The 18408-nt window shown below is 41.5% G+C and overlaps 1 protein-coding gene across 1 annotated transcript; it reads right to left on the bottom strand.

Moving 5' to 3' along the window:
- Positions 1–3233: 3233 nt before the first annotated feature.
- LOC148033443 (Signal recognition particle, SRP9/SRP14 subunit) lies at positions 3234–18031 on the bottom strand. Its single transcript, XM_087682299.1, has 4 exons — positions 17826–18031; positions 17644–17712; positions 3686–3779; positions 3234–3594 (listed from the first exon to the last, which is right to left on the bottom strand). The coding sequence occupies exons 1-4, from the start codon at positions 17895–17897 to the stop codon at positions 3518–3520; spliced, it is 312 nt and encodes a 103-aa protein (XP_087538425.1). The 5' UTR covers positions 17898–18031; the 3' UTR covers positions 3234–3517.
- Positions 18032–18408: the final 377 nt, after the last annotated feature.

The following is an 18408-nucleotide window of genomic DNA, read 5'->3' as shown; positions in this document are numbered from 1 at the left end:
TGCTATGACATACATGCAGACGGGTGCAATGATGATTGAATGCATGATCAACACAGGACTGAGTGTAGATCAACAAAGTGCATAGCCATATATATGTCGTGATCATGGCTTCAATAATCAAGAGTATCCTCTTCCTCTATTTCTAGCCTTATCTAGTAAAGAAGTGGGGACATAATGACTCACGAACAATGCTATTGGCATTATATTGGGGGGTGATGGATATGCACTATGTACAATATGAATCACATCACACACGTACAAATCTTAGTATACTAATCTCATAGATTCCATAAATTAGTACATCCTTCAAAATAATTTTCAACACTTGTACTTTATCACAATTTTCAACACTTGTACTTTGACTTGTTTTGGCCTTATAAGCTAGAAAATTTTTAATAACCCATTGCTTTGTATTGAGCTTTGTTTTCTCAATCTCCATTCTTTTTTCTTGAAGTACACCATAACCGTTACAATTAAGTCCCTAAGCATGTGAAAAATAATCAAACACCATGCTTGTTACAATTGACAAAAGGGACCATGTGTAGGACAATGCTTTGTTTGAGGAGTACATCAATTTTAGAAAACTATAATTACATCTTGTATGTGTACAATACCAATATATGCACTTGTTGAGTTTTTCCTAGTCAAGGGTGATTAAAAATGCAAGAGAAAGAATGTAATAGTAGAGATGGAGTAGGAACCAAGAGTAGTATGCTCTCTTCTTCCATTATTCTTCAATCATTCTCACACATTTCATTGTCTACAATAGAGTGAGATCAAGCTAGGTTTTCCTTCCTAACTATAGTTTACTAACTCTAGGTAACATAGTTTGCTCGACTTATTAATGGCACACACATGGCTATTGCTAACTAGGGTCTACAATTGTCGAGATAAGCATCACAATAGATGAGCTAACACTCCCCCTCAAGCTCAAGGAAGATATTGTACTCCAAGCATCTCTCTAAAGTTACTAAACTTATCTTTACCTAGTGACTTAGTAGATATCAGCTACTTGGTCTTCTATCTTGACATGCAAGAGATCAACCTTTCCTGCAAGTACCATCACTTGTGTGAAGTGATAGTATACCTCTATATATTTTTTTCCAGCATGATAAACAAGGTTTGTAGCCAGAAGTACATTACTCATATTATCACAATACAATGTCATTGGAGCATCTACCTGCATACTCAAATCTGTCATCAACTTCAACAACCAAGCAATCTCACAAGTTGCTAATGTAGCACCTCTGTACTCTTGCCTCAATGCTGAAGAGTGCAATTGTTGGTTACTTCTTGCTACTCCATCTAATCATTGCCACTGCCAAGGCTGAATACATAGCCACTAGTAGAGAGCCTATCATAAGGACAACCTGCCCAATCTGCATCAGTGTATCCCATGAGCTTTAGGTCCTTATCTTTCTCATAAAAGAGTCCATAATCTACCACTGCCTTAATATAATGCATAATTCTTCTCACTGCATCCAAATGGGGTTTCTTGGGCTTCTGCATAAACTGAGTGATAAGCCCAACTGAGTAGCTAAGATCAAGCCTAGTGATGGTCAAGTAGATAAGACTTCCACCATCTACCTAGATATGATAACATCTACAATTTAAACTCTAGTATCCACATTTAACTTGGTATTCTAATCCAATGGAGTATCCCATGGTTTACAATCTATCATGCCATACTTCTTTTGCATTTCCAATGCATACTATCTTTGCATCAACCAAAGTCCATTGGCTGAATTTAATACTTCAATACCTAAGAAAAATTTCAGCTCACCTAAATCTTTCATGTCAAACTCAATTTTCAATATTGGCATTGCATCACATGTTCCAATGTGATCATCACCTATAACAATAAGGTCATCTACATAGATGACTAGCACCACAAGACTTGCTCCTATCTTTTTGGTAGAGAGATAGTGATTAAATGGATGAATTCTCTTACATAGAAGCTTATTACATAATCTCCATGGTATATGTGGAGGCCTCAAGTTCATGGGCATGTTCTCCCATACAAATGGATGAGATCCTAGTGCAAGTTCAATAAGGGTGTGGGTATGTGTTGGGTTGCCAACTGGGAGGTTGTAAGAATTGATAGCACTTGTAGATCCCTCACAAATTACAATGGTTTCACTAGGACATGATGAAATTGCAACAAATCATTCTGATATGTCACCATGAGTGCATATAATTCTGCAGGTCTCCTTTAAGGGAGTTCATACGAAGCCATAAACTCTTAGCTCAATCTCTCATTTGGCTCATTCTTGATATAGGCAATGTTGGCTTCACAAGATTAAGTAATTTGTAGTCATAACACAATCTCCAATTTCAGGCATAGTTTGATAAAGACTTTCAATGCATAAGCAAGCTTCTAAGCATTTAAGGTATATCAAATATGTATTAACAGCTGTAGTACATTAAGAGATGCATGAGGCAACAAAAGGAACAATGCCCCCGTGTATTTGTGTTATGCAGTAAGTTGACACACCCTATGGATGAAGGGCATAGCAATAGACAATAAACGAGATTTCACTGGGATTGTTTTCAGTCATTAAATGTTTGCATTATGCACAAGGATGATGGTATGGTGGTCATACTTTAGGACACAACGAGCAAGCTATTGTTAGGACAAGAAAGATTCATTGCAAATCGAGATTTGAGAAGCTAGAATACTTCACAGGATACAGCTTTCAGATTAAGCATGGTTGATGGCAATCAATCGAATGGTGGAACATATTTGCTCAGATGGAATAAAGGTTGAAGACATTACAAAGATAGTAAAGCCAGCTCACATAGAAACTAAAGAAAACCCTCCTTAATGCATTTAGGAGAATCTGGAGTCAAAGACCATAGCATGTGCACAAACAGTTGGACTAACAAGAAAGTACTTAAATTGACACATGAAATCCAAAAGTATATTTCTTCAAGCATCTACAAAAAGCTTGAGGGCTGTTCAAGCTTGGTGAAGTACAAACAGAAGACATTGAAGCAAACTGTGCTCCTTGGTGACATGGGGAAGTAATCCCTTGTATGAGTCACCTTACAGACCTAAGGTTCTCAGAAAGTCATAAATACTTGCAATTTCAATTCCCAATCTATCTAAACATACAAAAGGTATGCTTCTCGCATATCAACACCTATAATGACAGAAACGTTAAAAGATGTACGCCTCTATGACATGTGCAATAGGGTGATAATTCACGTGCCTTCTTGAACAAAAGATGATGTAATGGAACAAAAGTTTGAATACTTAAGAATACTTCACCTTCATAGTTTACAAATTTTTGAGAATCGATATGTTATCCATCCAATACGTTTTGCCCATTGTACACCAGCTTGAAAGAAGAATAAACCTCCGTGTGAAACAAAATTATGAGGCAAAGCCTTCTTAGCTTACAAAAATTTGCACCTCTCTTGTCAGGGCAAATAATCCGTGGCCACCCCTTAGCTTAAAAGAACTACAACCAATTTGCAACCTTCATAACCCAATGTGCAGATTTGTATGACACAGTCACTGCCTTCTTCCTCTTCCTTTCTTAGTAGGTTGAGAAGCAGTTGACTCCTTGGTTAGATCCTCCGTAATCTCAGCTGTAAGAATTCAAACTGGTTGATTAACATATTAAACCACCAATACTGCAATATCTATAGCCAGCATGCACACTTCTGGGCAGAGACAGACCATTGGGACCACGAGCCATCATTGCAAAGAAGATATTGTTGAACTTCTCCATCTTCTTTGCATCTTGAAGCTGGTCCGTTTTAAACTTTAGGCACTGGAACAAAAAAGATTTACATCAGATCGTTCATGAAAAACTAGTTAAGTATGAGCAGTCAAGAAAAATTAGTAAAGAGTGAGCAAAATTAGGCTCATGACTAAAGACAGACCTGGAACTGTACGTGCATAACTGTTTGTCATGCAGCTTATGTTCTCAAATAACTGCAACGTAAGGTCCTAGAGAGATCCATTGATAGCATGTGACCATTGCACAAAAATGAAGAATATATCACATGACTCACATGTTACATTATTTTACCCACAAGCAGAACTATACAGTACAGATGTTCTACCTGGGGATGTTCAAGTACAGAATTCTTTGGAAATGTCAGTGTTACCTGACCATTCAATGGACTAAGCATGAATGTTACAAGCCACATTACACAAGACCAACCCAACTGCGCAGATAAAGCTAAATCTGGGTTTCGTTCTCAACGGCTAGCCCAGCTTCCCTGTGCTTTTCTTTCCCTCTCAAAAGAAGGCTAGTGCATTTATTTGCCCCATACAAAGTCAACCATTTCTTCTTTTTGTTTTTGCTGGGAAAGTACCGGTCAATAGGAGACATGCATTCAAGGTAGCAAACCCTCATACACACCTGCCCCAACCACTAAATGAGACTCCATACACAATTGAAAGTTAGACTAGCATGCGTGACTTGCATGTGGCATTGCTTGATCTGCACCTAGGCTGTCCAGCTCACTGTTTTGCTGTCCTTTCCTACAGCCTCATGACTGTATGTACAGCACTTCACAGCATACTGTTGACCAAAAAAACAAGAGCCAAACATTGGCTATGCCACAATGTGTGAAGATATGCTAGGCTTAATAGAGAAAATAGTATACGAACACGACTTACACACAGTGAACTCAGACAGGAACATGAGAAGAAGAAGAAATTGATGACTGAGTGAATGCTAAAGGGATGAAAGATAATGGGTGAGATACAACTGAAAGGGTGCTCTAAGGAGTGGATGATTGCCCAACAATCACGCTCAGGCTGAGGGAGAGTGCCACAAAGTGTCATCCTCTAAATATGGATCCAAGTCCAGCAACCCACCAAAGGCCCAATGTTTGAGTGCCTTTAAGATAATCATATGCTTTTTTCATAATTATTCTTTTTGGGTCTGTTTTTATGGGGTTAAATTAGGCAAAAATGCACAATACTTTTCTCTATAATTGACATCTTTAATTTCGCTTGCTCAACAAATTCTAGTCTTCTTTTTTGGGTAGCCCAAGTTAATGGGTATTATGTTTTCTTTGTAAAGGCAAAATGAACAATAGGATCCACTAGCAATTGTTGAAGGGAAGATGAGAATTGCTTAAAAATCCTCTGCTCGATGAGGTAAAGGAATCAATTACACAGCACAAGGGTTTTCATTTGGAGGGATGCCTAGTATCATAGGTTTTAATCCAAACCAAACACCCATGTCAATACACTATGCAAATGCAAAAGATAATGCATGAATACGCAAACTCATGCAACAAGGTGCCACTTTGACAATGCCCTCGTAGGGAAATTGTGTGAGAATTGAGGAAAGAAGGAGAAAGACTATCACGGGAATGTGAAATTTTGAGATACTTTAATCTTGTCAATAACATTTGATTGAGTTATTTATCAAATATACAAGGTTATTAGCACATGTGATGCACATGGTAATTATTTCATGCTAACACGCCAAGAACCCCGAGAATGCAATGGGTATCAAAGGCAAAGGTTATAATAAGATATGCCTAACATATACTAGGTGGTACCCGGTATCAGGTTTGGACCTAGACCAATTTATTGGTTACTAATGTCAGTGGTGACATTAGAAACTAGGCATTAACTAATTAATTAATTAATTGCTCAGTGATACTTGGAAGACAAATTGGCCTAGCCAATTTAATTATTGGCTGGTGAAATTAATTTTTCGAGCACTATCATAATTATTAAATTAGTTTTAAAAATTAATATTCTGAAAATTAGTTTAATAGGCTGAAAATGCTGAAAAATGAGATTGGAAGGCTGTCACTAGGCAAAACTTACCCATGCAAGTGGAAAAAACGTTTTTAGGGGCTGATAGAAGTCTATTCCAGCCATTGTGAGAGTGGAGGAGGTTGTTAGAGACAAGGAGATGCTGCTAATGTGATTTGCAACCACCAAGGATCAGTCCTACAACATGTGACAGCAATTTGGAGCCCTCCAGGAGCAGGTAACAACAACCCAAGGTCCTTCTAATGCAAATGACAACATACACGAGAGGGCGTCAATCTTTTTGGTAGTCCTAAGCTGTAGGTGACAGCTTCCATGGCTGTTTGAGCAAGGCAACAGTAACTTTTCAGCGTTTCTCGCGATGAAACTCTGAAATTTTTCTCTACAACATTCTCTCTCATCCCCCAACCATCTCTCAAGTTATCTCAACATTCTCCAGCAATTTGAGCCATTAGAGGAAGAGATTTCAATCAATCTCTGTTGTAAACCCTAATTACAGTAAAAATTATAGTTTTGATAGCCGCCTTGGGACGTGTGCTCAAAATTGAGAACCCAAGACTTAAATTCCAACAACTGAAATCAAAGAGATTCAAGAGGCAAGCCAATCAATATCAAATTTGGAGCTGAATTTGTCTTTCAAGGAGCAGGGTGAAGACCAATCCCCAAGTAAACGAAGGGGCAAATTTGTTCGGAGGCTTGCTAGTCAGTTTTAACAACAAGAGGCACTTGGATTAGTGGAGGAGATCAAAGGATCTCAGTTGTACTCCTTCCGTTTGCAATATAAGATAAAGAAATACCACAAGAAATGTCAATTTTAGGGCCAACAGGGTGTCCACTGGGATACCACTCAATCCTTTGATTTGGTAGGCCCGAGATACTTGATTGAAGGTCAGAAACTTTGCTCTAGTGCTGGTGGAATTGTATTCAGCAAAGCATTACAGCAGGAATATCTTCAGACAGTGAGATGGGATCAAGCAAGGATGACGCCTCTCAATCTGAAAATTCACAAAGTGTTGGTGAAAATGTAATGTGTGATCTGAACCAGCAAGAGCAAGAGGAATTTGATGCCCACTTTAAAGATCAGCTAAGGACAGCAGCTAAAATGTTTTGCAATTGGCAAATGATTATTGATTCACGCACTTTTTGAACCCTTAAAGAATGGCAGCAAAAGAAAGAAGAGGAAATCGTCTTCAAGAGGTTCGAGACAACAAGATACACCGAGGGAAGAGCCAATATAGCAACATGATGTTCCAAATGTGGATAGTAAGCATAAGCAAATGATGCCAATTGGGCAATTGATGCATATGCAAGGCCAACTTGGAAGTATCAATCCAATGCTTTTTGGACAACAGGGCATGCACGCAATGATGGGGCAGCCATGATACTTTGGTGGTGGCACTAGTTTCCATGCTATGGTGAGCTTGGGACTGCATATGGGGATGTATAACACAACTCCTTATGGTATGCAATAACCAATGCATGGTGTGCAAGGCCCAATGTATCCGGATATGGTTGGTAATATGCATAACCCCATGTATAGAAATGTTAGTATGATGTTGGGGCACAAAGTGACAAGTTGAGCAATGCATATATGCAGCCCACTGTGTTTGGGACTCATGGTAATAATGCTGGCCATACAAATGCTCCGTATAGTATTGGTCATGAGGACAAATGCAGCTAGTAACGCATGCAACATATGGGAAAATTTATCTTGGTATGGCTAGTAGTATGCAAATTCCCATGCACAATCACATTGCAATGGTTCAAATACACAAACAAGAATATTTCCTAATGCATCTAGTGCTCCTCGCATGTCAGGTACACATGAGGGACTAGTCAACTGGATGCAATGTTGCATATTAGTTAAGTTGGGATTGCAGTAATGTGAAAGTATAAAGCATCGCAATGCTTAAGGGGAAGAAAGGCCTACAACCTAGTGGAGGTTTTGAGGCAAGTAAAGTTAGAGGTAAAGTTTCCATATGCTTCTTGGTGAAGCTTCAACATTGTTTCATCAATAGATACAAGATGGATAGAAGAGGATAACTTGACAAACCATCCTCAATTGTTGCAGCTTTACCTGGATGCCTTTCAATTAGAGCCGACTTCACTTTGGGCTCAGCCAGGTTCAATAGAGCATGGGTTCAAAGTATTGCCTAATGCTCAAGGGGGAAGTAGCACTTCCACTCCGCCAGTTGTGGACAGCTCTCGTATGTAGTGGATCTCGGATATATTAAGCATGTATCTAAGATACTGTGCTAACAATATGTTTGCCATGAGGTCCCTACTCAATGTACTAGTTATTGTGAGATGTATGCAAATGAGTATGTGTTTCACCCAGGCACTGAAACTATACTTTTGCATCAGTTTATGATCAATTTGGCATGATTTTTTGCCTCAATTTTGAGATAAATTTCTTACGAGTTTCAACTCAATCTTTGATCAGTTTGAGAACCATTTAAGATCACTTTTGGGATTAATTTTGCATGAGTTTTTGCAATCAATTTGTAATCGATCTGAGATCACATTTGCACCAATTTGTGATCAGTTCTCAAATCAGTAAAAGTGATCAGTTTATGATTAGATATGCTTACTTTTCAATGGTTTACAACTGGTTCCATGGACAGGAGCATATTAGTAAATGCCATTGATGGTTTCAGCCATAGTTTATGTTGAGAATATACTTTACTATGATTCTAAAGTCAGATTGATTAAGAAACATGAGCTATGGATATATCCAATGGGTTTCTAGCAACAATTTTGGACTATATTTCAGATTTATATAATGTTTATGCTAGTTGCAAATGTGAGAGTGCACAACGGAAGAAGAAACACAAACACAGAGGGGGGGAGAGAGAGAGAGAGCAGAAAATGAAGGAAGAAAATCTGCACTAACTGTAATGAATGCTGAATACAAAACTGTGGACTGATCAGTCCCTGCACACGGCCCGAAGCGTCAATGAGGGCACCAGATCAGGCTGATGATGACGGCAGCACCGAAGACGGAGGAAGATGACGGAGTCGGAGTGTGCACCTGCCAAAGAAGGAGGGAAGATGATAATACAACTGACTGCCTAGTGGGAAATGGCTATAAATAGCCAAAAAACCAAAAACTGGCCGACCTGAAATTTGAGGCCATAAATATGTCCGACCAGCATTTAATGCTGATCCGACCAGCATTTAATGCTGGTAAAAATGCCAGGAATGCTCAGAAAAATCCCGGAAAGGGTAGACAATGTCCGGCAGGTGAGGCAAGCTGAAAAATGCAAAAACTGCCCCGGAAAATACACATAAAATCCATACTGGAGGAGAAAATGCACTGAAATGCAATAAACTGAGTGCTCTAAAAATGAGCTACCTCCTCCGTCAAAACAAGTGATAGACAAGTCAGAGCTCCTAAAGTCCTCGTCTGACTCAGACTGAGGCTCACAGGCAGGAGATGATAAGGCATGACAAACATGACTGCTAACACCCCCTCTCAGATCTTGGATGTGGCGGAAGGCCAAGGGAGAAACGGATCATGGGGAGGCAAGAGGAATGCCAGGGTCGATGAAGTCCGTCGATGAAGATTGCCGATGAACGAACTCCTCGTGATCCTGGGAAGCCCCCTCTAAAACAGTAGGGGCTAGGAAATCCACAGCCACGTCACCGAGATCGTCCACCTTTGAAAGGGATGGGGGGTACGAGGGAACCACCGGAGGAGAGGGTGGGGGATGGGAAGAAACCTGTGGAAAAGAGGGTGCACAAGTGGAAACGGGTGTAGCAATAGATAACTGCCTCAGAGGTCCCTGCATAAGAGAAGGGGAATGGAGCCTATAAAGCCCGCTCTCCTGCCAACCTGTCGCAATAACAGCCCCTGTAGAAGAATCCTCAATACAAACGGCTTGCTCGGTGAAGACAACCCGGGTACCAAGCCTAGTAAGGCCATAGACTGAGAGGAGTGGAAAGCCCAAGTCAGGAACATAAAGAGCCTAGGAAAGGAAGCTCGACGCGCAGTCCAGGAAATAAAGGCAAAGTGCCAACACCACAAATAGGCATCGAAACAATGTCACCAACAGTGACTGAACCCTCAGAAGGGCATAGATCCTGCAACAAATCAACTCGGGGAGTCATATGACTAGAAGCTCCACTATCAACCAGCCAACGTCTCTCAGAAGATGAGGCAACCACTGAAGAAGGCTCCTCCAAGTCAACAATATGAAGGAACACTGACTCATGGGTAACCACTGAAGTAGAGATAGAAGGCTCAGATGCTTTAGCTCCATCCTTCACTCCTGGACGAAGGTGACGATACTTCTTCCAACATTTCTCCTCTGGATGTGTCCCCTTCCCACAGTATGGGCATTTAGGCTTCTCCGAGTCGGAGTCAGAACCTGAAGAACTCTCCTGTCTTTTAGCCTGTGACTTCCCTTTCTTTTGTGTCCCCCCTCTCGAACCTGCAACAAAAGCTTTGATGGAGGTGGATCCACTAGCTACCTCTTTGGCGCGCTCGTCATGCTCCAAAACAAGCGGGGCAAGCTCCTCCCATAGAAGCTTCTCACGGGTCCTCGATGTAAGAAGGCTGGTGTAGAAGACATCAAAATGGGGAGATGGCAGCTCAGTCAAAAGCATCATGGCCATATCCTCGGAAGAGATCATCCTATCAAGGGATGCAAGCTCATCCCTCATGTCCTCCAACCTGTCGATATGATCCTTCATGGAAGAAGAATCATCAACAACGAGCATCCGTAATTTCTTCTCGAGAGTAATCCGATGGGCAAAAGTCTTCTGATGGTACAAAGTAGCAAGCTTTGTCCACACTTCCGCTGCTTTCCGCAACCTGCGCACATGCACTAGGACAGAATCCTGTAAGCTCATAAAGAGGAAAGATCGAGCTCGTGAGTTGAGCCGATCCCATAAGGCCGCACGATCCATCGATGATCCAACAGTGGGATCCTCCACTGGACGGGAAATAGGATGGGTAACAAACTCCCAAAGATCGAAGGTATCAAGGATACACTCCACCTTACACGACCAAAGCGAGTAGTTGGAACCATCAAGCCGGTCTTCTTTGGGCAAAGAAGGGAGTACGGGCACCTGTAGAGAGGGTGCCATGGAGGGCATATGAAGGCCAGCAGAACGAGCCTTCTGTGAAACATATGAGAACGGGGAATAGAGGGATCTTGGTCAAATGGGCTAGGTGACCTCCGATCGTCGCGTGAACTAGCACGAAAGTCTCTCTGTCGCTCAGAGGAAGGAATAGAGACCTCATCCTCTGAATCAGCAAAGAACTGGTGATAAGACATCTTCATATATATCTGCAATCATCAAACAATCTGCAACCAACAGACAGTCAAGATGGAGCCGCCTATGTCAGAAAAGACCCAGAAGATGCTGTCGCCTGCAAGAGGAGAGAGAAAATGCTGCCGCCTGGAGAAAAAAACTGTCGCCTATCCTCCAGATGATGACGCCTTCTCCTCTGCTGATGTTGACCACCTCCTGTTGGCTGCGTTTGATGCAAATGCAGGCTGCAAACACCTAGAAAACTGTCGCCTACTCCTCCTGAAGCTGCAAAACAACAAAACTCAGGTATGGAAGGCTGTGTTTCAGCCTGGACAGCCCCGCCAAGGGCTGGAAAGGAGGGAAGAAAGGCTGCACTTGATGGTGTCCTCCTCTGCAATGGAAGCTCTCCTTTGTGCTCTCAGTTAGGCTATGATACCATGTGAGAGTGCGCAACGAAAGAAAAAACACGAACACAGAGGAGAGAGAGAAAGAGAGAAAGCAAAAAATGAAGGAAGAAAATCTGCACTAACTGTAATGAATGCTGAATACAAAACTGTGGACTGATCAGTCCCTGCACACAGCCCGAAGCGTCAATGAGGGCACCAAATCAGGCTGATGATGGCGGCAGCACCGAAGACGGAGCAAGATGACGGAGTCGGAGTGTGCAGCTGCCAAAGAAGGAGGGAAGATGATAATACAACTGACAGCCAAGTGGGAAATGGCTATAAATAGCCAAAAAACCCAAAAACTGGCCGACCTGAAATTTGAGGCCATAAATATGTCCGACCAGCATTTAATGCTGGTAAAAATGCCAGGAATGCTCAGAAAAATCCTAGAAAGGGTAGACAATGTCTGGCAGGTGAGGCAAGCTGAAGAATGCAGAAACTGCCCCGAGAAATGCACATAAAATCCCGACCGGAGGAGAAAATGCACTGAAATGCAATAAACTGAGTACTCTAAAAATGAGCTACCTCCTCCGTCAAAACAAGTGATAGAAAAGTCAGAGCTCCTAAAGTCCTCGTCTGACTCAGACTGAGGCTCACAGGCAGGAGATGACAAGGCATGACAAGCATGACTGCTAACAGCAAATTTTCGGCAGGTTTGGGACACATGGCATGGTTGGACAACAATGGTCAGTGTAGTGACTGTAATACCTTACGGAAATTCCAATGCAATATGCTTTTCCTTTGGCACAATACAGTGCAATCGTAGGGATTTCAAGGGGGAAGGTTTGTCATGGGAACGTGAAATTTTAAGATGTTTTACTCTTGTCAATAACATTTGATTAAGTTATTAATCAAATGTGCAAGGTTATTAGCGCATGTGATGCACATGGCACTTATTTCATGGTAGCAGGTCAAGGATCCCAAGGATGCAGCGGATGTCAAAGGCAAAAGTTGTAATAAGTTATGCCTGACAAGCACTAGGTGGTATCCCGTGTCAGATTTGGGCCTAGACTAATTTATTGGTCACTAATGTCAATGGTAATATTAGAGACTAAGTATTAACTAATTAATTAATGCTGGTCTAAGGATCAATAACTACTCAAGGATACTTGGAAGACAAATTGGCCTAGCCAATTTAATTATTGACTAGTGAAATTAATTTTTTGAGTACTAGAGTAATTATTAAATTACTTTTCAAATGTAATATTCTGAAAATTAGCTTACAAAGATGAAAATGTTGAAAAATGGGATTGAAAGGCTATCACTTGGCAAAACTTGCCCATGCAAGTGAAAAAAACGTTTTTAGGGGTTGATGGAAGTCTATTCCAACCATTGTGAGAGAAAAGGAGGTTGTTAAAGACAAAGAGATGCTACTGATGTGATTTGCAGCCACCAAGAATTAGTCCTACAGCATGTGACAGTAGTTCGGAGCCCTCCAAGAGCAAGTAACACTAGCCCAAGGTCCTTCTAGCGTAGATGACAGCATACAAAAGGGAGCAACAGCCTTTTTGGTAGTCCTAAGTTGTAGATGATAACTTCCATGGCTGTTTGAGCAAGACAGCAGTAGCTTTTCAGTGTTTCTTGTGATGAAACTTTGAAATTTCTCTCTACAGTGTTCTCTCTCATTCCCCAGCCATATCAAAATGTTCCAGCAATTTGAGCCATCAGAGAAAGAGATTTCAGTCAATCTCTACTGTAAACCCTAATTACAGTAGAAATTAGGGTTTTGGCAGCCACCTCAGGATGCATGCTCAGAATTGAGGGCCTATGACTTTAATTCCAACAACTAAAATTGAGGAATTTCAAGGAGATTTAAGAGGCCAACCAGCCAATATCAGATTTGAGGCTGAATTTGTCTATTAAGAAGCAAGGTGAAGACCAATCCCCAAGCAAACCAAGGGACAAATTGGTTTTGAGGCTTGCTGGTCAATTTAACAACAAGAGGCACTTGGATTAGCAAAAGAGATCATAGGCTCTCACTTGTACTCCTTCCATTTGCAATATAAGATAAAGAAATACCACAAGGGCCGCCAATTTTGGGGCCAATAGAGTGTCCAATGTCTAATTATTAAAGTGATAAAGTGTGTATTTTCAGTTTATGCTTGCTGTAATTAGTACTTAATCAAGTTATTTACCACCCTATCCAAGAAGGAAGGCCGGTTTCAAAGACTACAAAAAGCTGAAGGCTAAGAGAATGAACAATCAAGAAGAAAACAAGAATTCATAATGAATCAAATACAAGTAATGGAATCTATAACTCAAAGCATGAGAATAATCAATACAAACCACACTAGTATCAACACATGTGATGGAATCTCCTTCTTACCAACAAGATACAATGATGCAAGATGATTAAGAGTGGAGAAGGAGACCCAAATAAATAGGTTATGGAGTTCCAAGTGCCATACTAGAGAAATCAAGTCGGCCATATAAAATGGGTCGAGCAGCCCCAAAAGTTGCCAACCAACTATCCAAATAAGGAGATGACCGCCAATAGGACTTCTTTGGAGATGCATCAAAGAGCAGCCAAGTATACCAAAACATCATTAGAATCCCAATCATAGACTACTTCCTCGAATTATTCTTCATCTTGACCGGAGAGTACTAGAGGTCTTTTAGGACGATAAGCCAACCACAGAGTACTAGACATCTTTGAGGATAATGAGCCAATCCATGAGACCATAGCACAATCACTTCCGCACAAACAACATAACAATACTCCAAAGTAGTCAAGCCCTTACGCTTATCATCTTGGTTAGTAAATGGGGTTGCCATAGGAGTAAATCAAGATGGAATGGAGAGGCTTCGAGAGAAATATATGGGGCACTAGTGGTCAAAGAGCCCAAATCAACACAAGGTTTCACAATGCATGCAATCACACAATATACCATAGTCACAAGTGACGTTCATTTTTGGACTTGAGGATGGGACGGTAGCTTTTTTGCATCCCTCGTCCCATTCCATGTGACTATATAGTCACAAGTGACAATGGAATCAAAAGTAGGCAATGGAATCCATGACCCAAAGCATGAGAACAATCAGCACAAACCACATGGGTACAAGCATATGTGATGACCAACAATACCTCTAATCTCCCCGTCTCCAATAGGATGTAGTGATGCAAGATGAATGTGTGTGGAGACAGAGAGCTATACAAATAGGCTACAAAGCACCACCTATCTGTCTGTTTATTGTCCCAAACATTTTAGGTGGAGATTCTATGAGAGTGTGCAATGGAAGAAGAGCTCAAACACGGAAAGAGCAAGGAAGAGGGGGGCTGATATGAATGCAGAAAATAGAAGCAAAGAACTGCACTTGTTACATCCTTGAACATCCAAATGGGTGCTAGTAGCATTGGTCGCAATGGTAACGAAGTGACTTAGCATAAATGCACTAAGGGCACTTCAAGGTTAGGGCAGCCGAGTCCTATTTATAGAATCAAGGCCTATTGTACACATTCATTATGTGATTACCACTCTTGGCCCATTAGCCCAACACATCCGTAAACCGGGATGGTGTGGGTTGGTGGTATGGGACACCAACCCTTGGAATGTGGTCGTGACTTAAAGTGCTACTAGCTCCCAAGCTCAAGGGTGAGCCCATTTGGCTCTATGGCTAGGAGGAGAGTCTAATGTTCACTCCCTCATGTTCTTGAATATGGCTTGTGTCATGTCTCATGTGCATGTTGGATCCTTGATGGGTCGAACTATTCCCTTTGGTCATGTAAAGTGAAGTGCATCCTCAACACCTTTGATCTTTGGGATTTTGTTACCACCCCTATTCTTCGGTCCAATGGAGGTTCCCCGCATTGGTTCTACAATGGACCAAGCCGCTATATGCAATCAACTCAACTCTAGAGCCCGCTCTTCCCTTTTCATGAGTTTACAGGATTCTATCCTTATCCATGTACGCAGCCTTCAGACCATAATGGAAGTGTGGACAAAGTTAGTCTCTCTCTACCATCTAAAGAACTTTGCCCACCGCAACACCCGAGAGAAGAAACTTTGGATGCTTTGAATTTATGATTCCCCTTCTAAGCAAGAGCACACTAACCAAATGGTTCCTCCTGATGGATAAGCTTTCACTCCTAGATCGGACAATATCTTCAAAGGATATGGCAATGATCCTTCTTACTCATCTACCACTGGATCCACTTCTATTACTACAAGTTCAGGAGGAAGCAACAAGAAGAACAAGAAGGCCAAGAACAAGAAGAAGAAGCAAGTTCACCATTCAAAGTCTACATTGAATTCTAATACAAAGTCGGAGAAGCCTTAATGCCCATATTGTGAAAAGGGCACTTATCCCAAAGAGAAGTGTTGGAAGAAATACCCTCACCTTTGTCCAAGAGTGAAGAATGGAGCTAAAGCATCTCAACCTTCCTTTTCCTCTACACCAAGTGTTACTCATGAGTCCATGTTCCTAGATATCCATGAGATAGAGGAGCCTTCTTTAGCAGGGTTGACTCATCTTCAGAGAAACCTTGGCTATCAGTAGTGATACTTCGAGTTATATGACTCCTCAAGGAGATTTGTTGCACAATCTTTGTCCATCTAAGGGTACAGCCATTGTTGGTGACATCTCATCGATGCCTGTTGGTGGTGTTGGCACTTTGCCATTATTGCCTAATCGTCCATCAAGCTCCGTTTCAGAGTCCTACATGTTCCATACTTAGGCTTCCCACTCCTCTCCATTCATGGTATCACTAGACTTAGCACCCAAGACCCAAAGTTGTCTTCACTAAGCACGATATCTTTATTGAGGATTCTTCTTTAGGAGCTTTAGTGACAAGTTGGCAAGAGAGAGAGCTTTACAAACTCCATTTCCCTTTTTCATATAGGATCCTCCATCACAGTCTTCCATTGTTGTACCCATTCCCGACTGTGCACCATCTATCCCACAAGCTCCACCCCATCCCCCACGTCTCCTCTAGTGGTTCCTTCGTACCTCCCTTCCCTTTCAAAGGGAGATGACATCAGTGATGTGTCCATCACCAGCCTAATCTAGCACCCTCACTGACACCTTGGGCTAGGTGCAGGGACTGATCAGTCCTCCTTGTATTCAGCAATCTTTCATTCAGTTTAGTGCAGATTTTCTCCTTCCATCTTCTTCTTTCATTGCATTCTTCCTCTTCCCTTCTCTCTCCATGTTTGCATTCCCTCTTCCATTGTGCACTCACAAAAGTTGCCACTGGGGAGCTAGTTAGAAGCTGTCCAAAACTATGCAGCAAGCTTGTAGGGACTTGCACAGCAATCTCTCTAGCCCTTCTTCTACAAGTGGAAATCTAATAGTGTAGGGTAAGGAAATATCAACATTTAAGGGAGAGTCACATAGAGAAGAATCAAACATTGCACGGGTTGCCAACCCAATCATGGTTCACCACCACCACCCCCCCCCCCAAAAAAAAAAGGATGACGTCCTTAGAGATTAACTGTTGGAAGGAAACAATGCAAATTTTTTACATATTTCACTTCTGTGCCACGTACAGAAAACTGCAAAGCCTAACACCTAGGAGCACAAGTTTTCAGCACTAACTGTGACAGATTACCTCCTGCCAAATGACAAGACACCTGCTATCCAAAAGGAGCAGTAAATTAATAAAGTGCAATCAGCTGGTTGCAAAACACAACCAGGAAACAACCGCTGGATGGTCACTTGTGAATTTATACAATGTTTCACAAATTGAAGTACCAACTGAACAACAGCAAAACAAAACACAGCTGAATGCTGCCAGATCCAGAGCATAACAGCAACTAAATTTCATCAGACAATGGCTCGTTAGAAACAGGTCTCGCATCCTTCGATACAGAAAATACAATCAAAGAATCAATTGGGAGGTGATCATTGCTCAAGAACGATCTTAAGTCCGCTGGCTTCAGACCAATCTAACACTAATTGCAACCTCAGATATCCAGCATCAATGCTGCAACTTTAAATCTGCGACGTCCTATCTTAAGTTGATAACAATGTCCTCAGGAATACGCCCAGGCCATAGTTTACTTTGTTGTAGTGTAAGATATCAGAAGGTCTTACATTGTTGATCACTTATGTGGTACTACCTCATTATCTAAGAGTTCTTTAAACTTAACACAGGTGCAGATAGCCGCATGCATGCATGCAAATTCATCTCATCCAGATACTTTAACGTGAAATTGACAGCAAACAATAGATCAATAATCTCCGTACCACAAAATCATCTGTGACCTTCAACACCAGCTGGCCATCACAATGCCGGTACTTCATGCAATAGCGAGTCTGGAAAGGGCAAAAGATGGGAAACTACCCGTCAAGTCGATCTGATTGTGATGGCTTGCGCATCAAAGAAGTGCAATTAAGTCTCACTAATTACAAAGGAAAGAAGCCACTACCCGAATGGGCTGCGCGCGGAAGAGCTCGATCGATCGCTTGGTGAATTCATCCCATGACTCGATATACACCATGGCAGAAACCAGGAGCCTCACTGCACTGCGTTTTGCAGGCCAGGCACTCTGTCTGCCAAAATGATCCGACCACAGCGTTGCTTCGGCGGCAGTAGAAATAATTTGAGAGTTATGGTTTCGTAAAGCGCGGCTTATTTTTTCCTCATTGCGACTTATATATACTGCAGTAGGGTCTTTAAGTTAGACAGTCGGGGAGAGTAATTAGGGGCTTATTTTTTTAAACCGTATCTATACTGCGAAATAATCTTGTATCGATATATCTTTTCTACCGCACCATTAATTAAAAATAATATTTGTTGTATTGATCGAAAATATCCACATCAGCTATAGCTCCGCAAGCTTTGCCAAATTTCTATTTAGACCCCTGTTTAAGGGCTGCTTTACACACTTCGGACTTTCTTCCTAATAAGTCTAAGCATAGTTCAGATTTGAACATTGCACCTCTGCAGATCAAGTTATCTAGAGGGAGTTCCCCCTCTTTCACTGTGTTTGTATTCCACTGAATGTTTTT

The sequence above is a fragment of the Lygodium microphyllum genome, chromosome 7, assembly GCF_053477565.2.
Source record: "Lygodium microphyllum isolate KBCC chromosome 7, Lygodium_microphyllum_v1.1.10, whole genome shotgun sequence".
Lineage (NCBI taxonomy): Eukaryota > Viridiplantae > Streptophyta > Polypodiopsida > Schizaeales > Lygodiaceae > Lygodium > Lygodium microphyllum.
The sequence above is the reverse complement of the archived record's forward strand: the minus strand, read 5'-3'. Positions and strand labels throughout refer to the sequence as shown.

Bases quoted from the DNA above. Each gene is read 5' to 3' on its own strand.
- LOC148033443 (XM_087682299.1), bottom strand. From the start codon at position 17,897: ATGGTGTATATCGAGTCATGGGATGAATTCACCAAGCGATCGATCGAG. The intron at 3,780-17,643 runs GTACGGAGATTA...TTTTTGTTCCAG, and splicing joins AGGTCACAGATGATTTTGTG to TGCCTAAAGTTTAAAACGGA. The intron at 3,595-3,685 runs GTCTGTCTCTGC...GAATTCTTACAG, and splicing joins GATGGCTCGTGGTCCCAATG to CTGAGATTACGGAGGATCTA.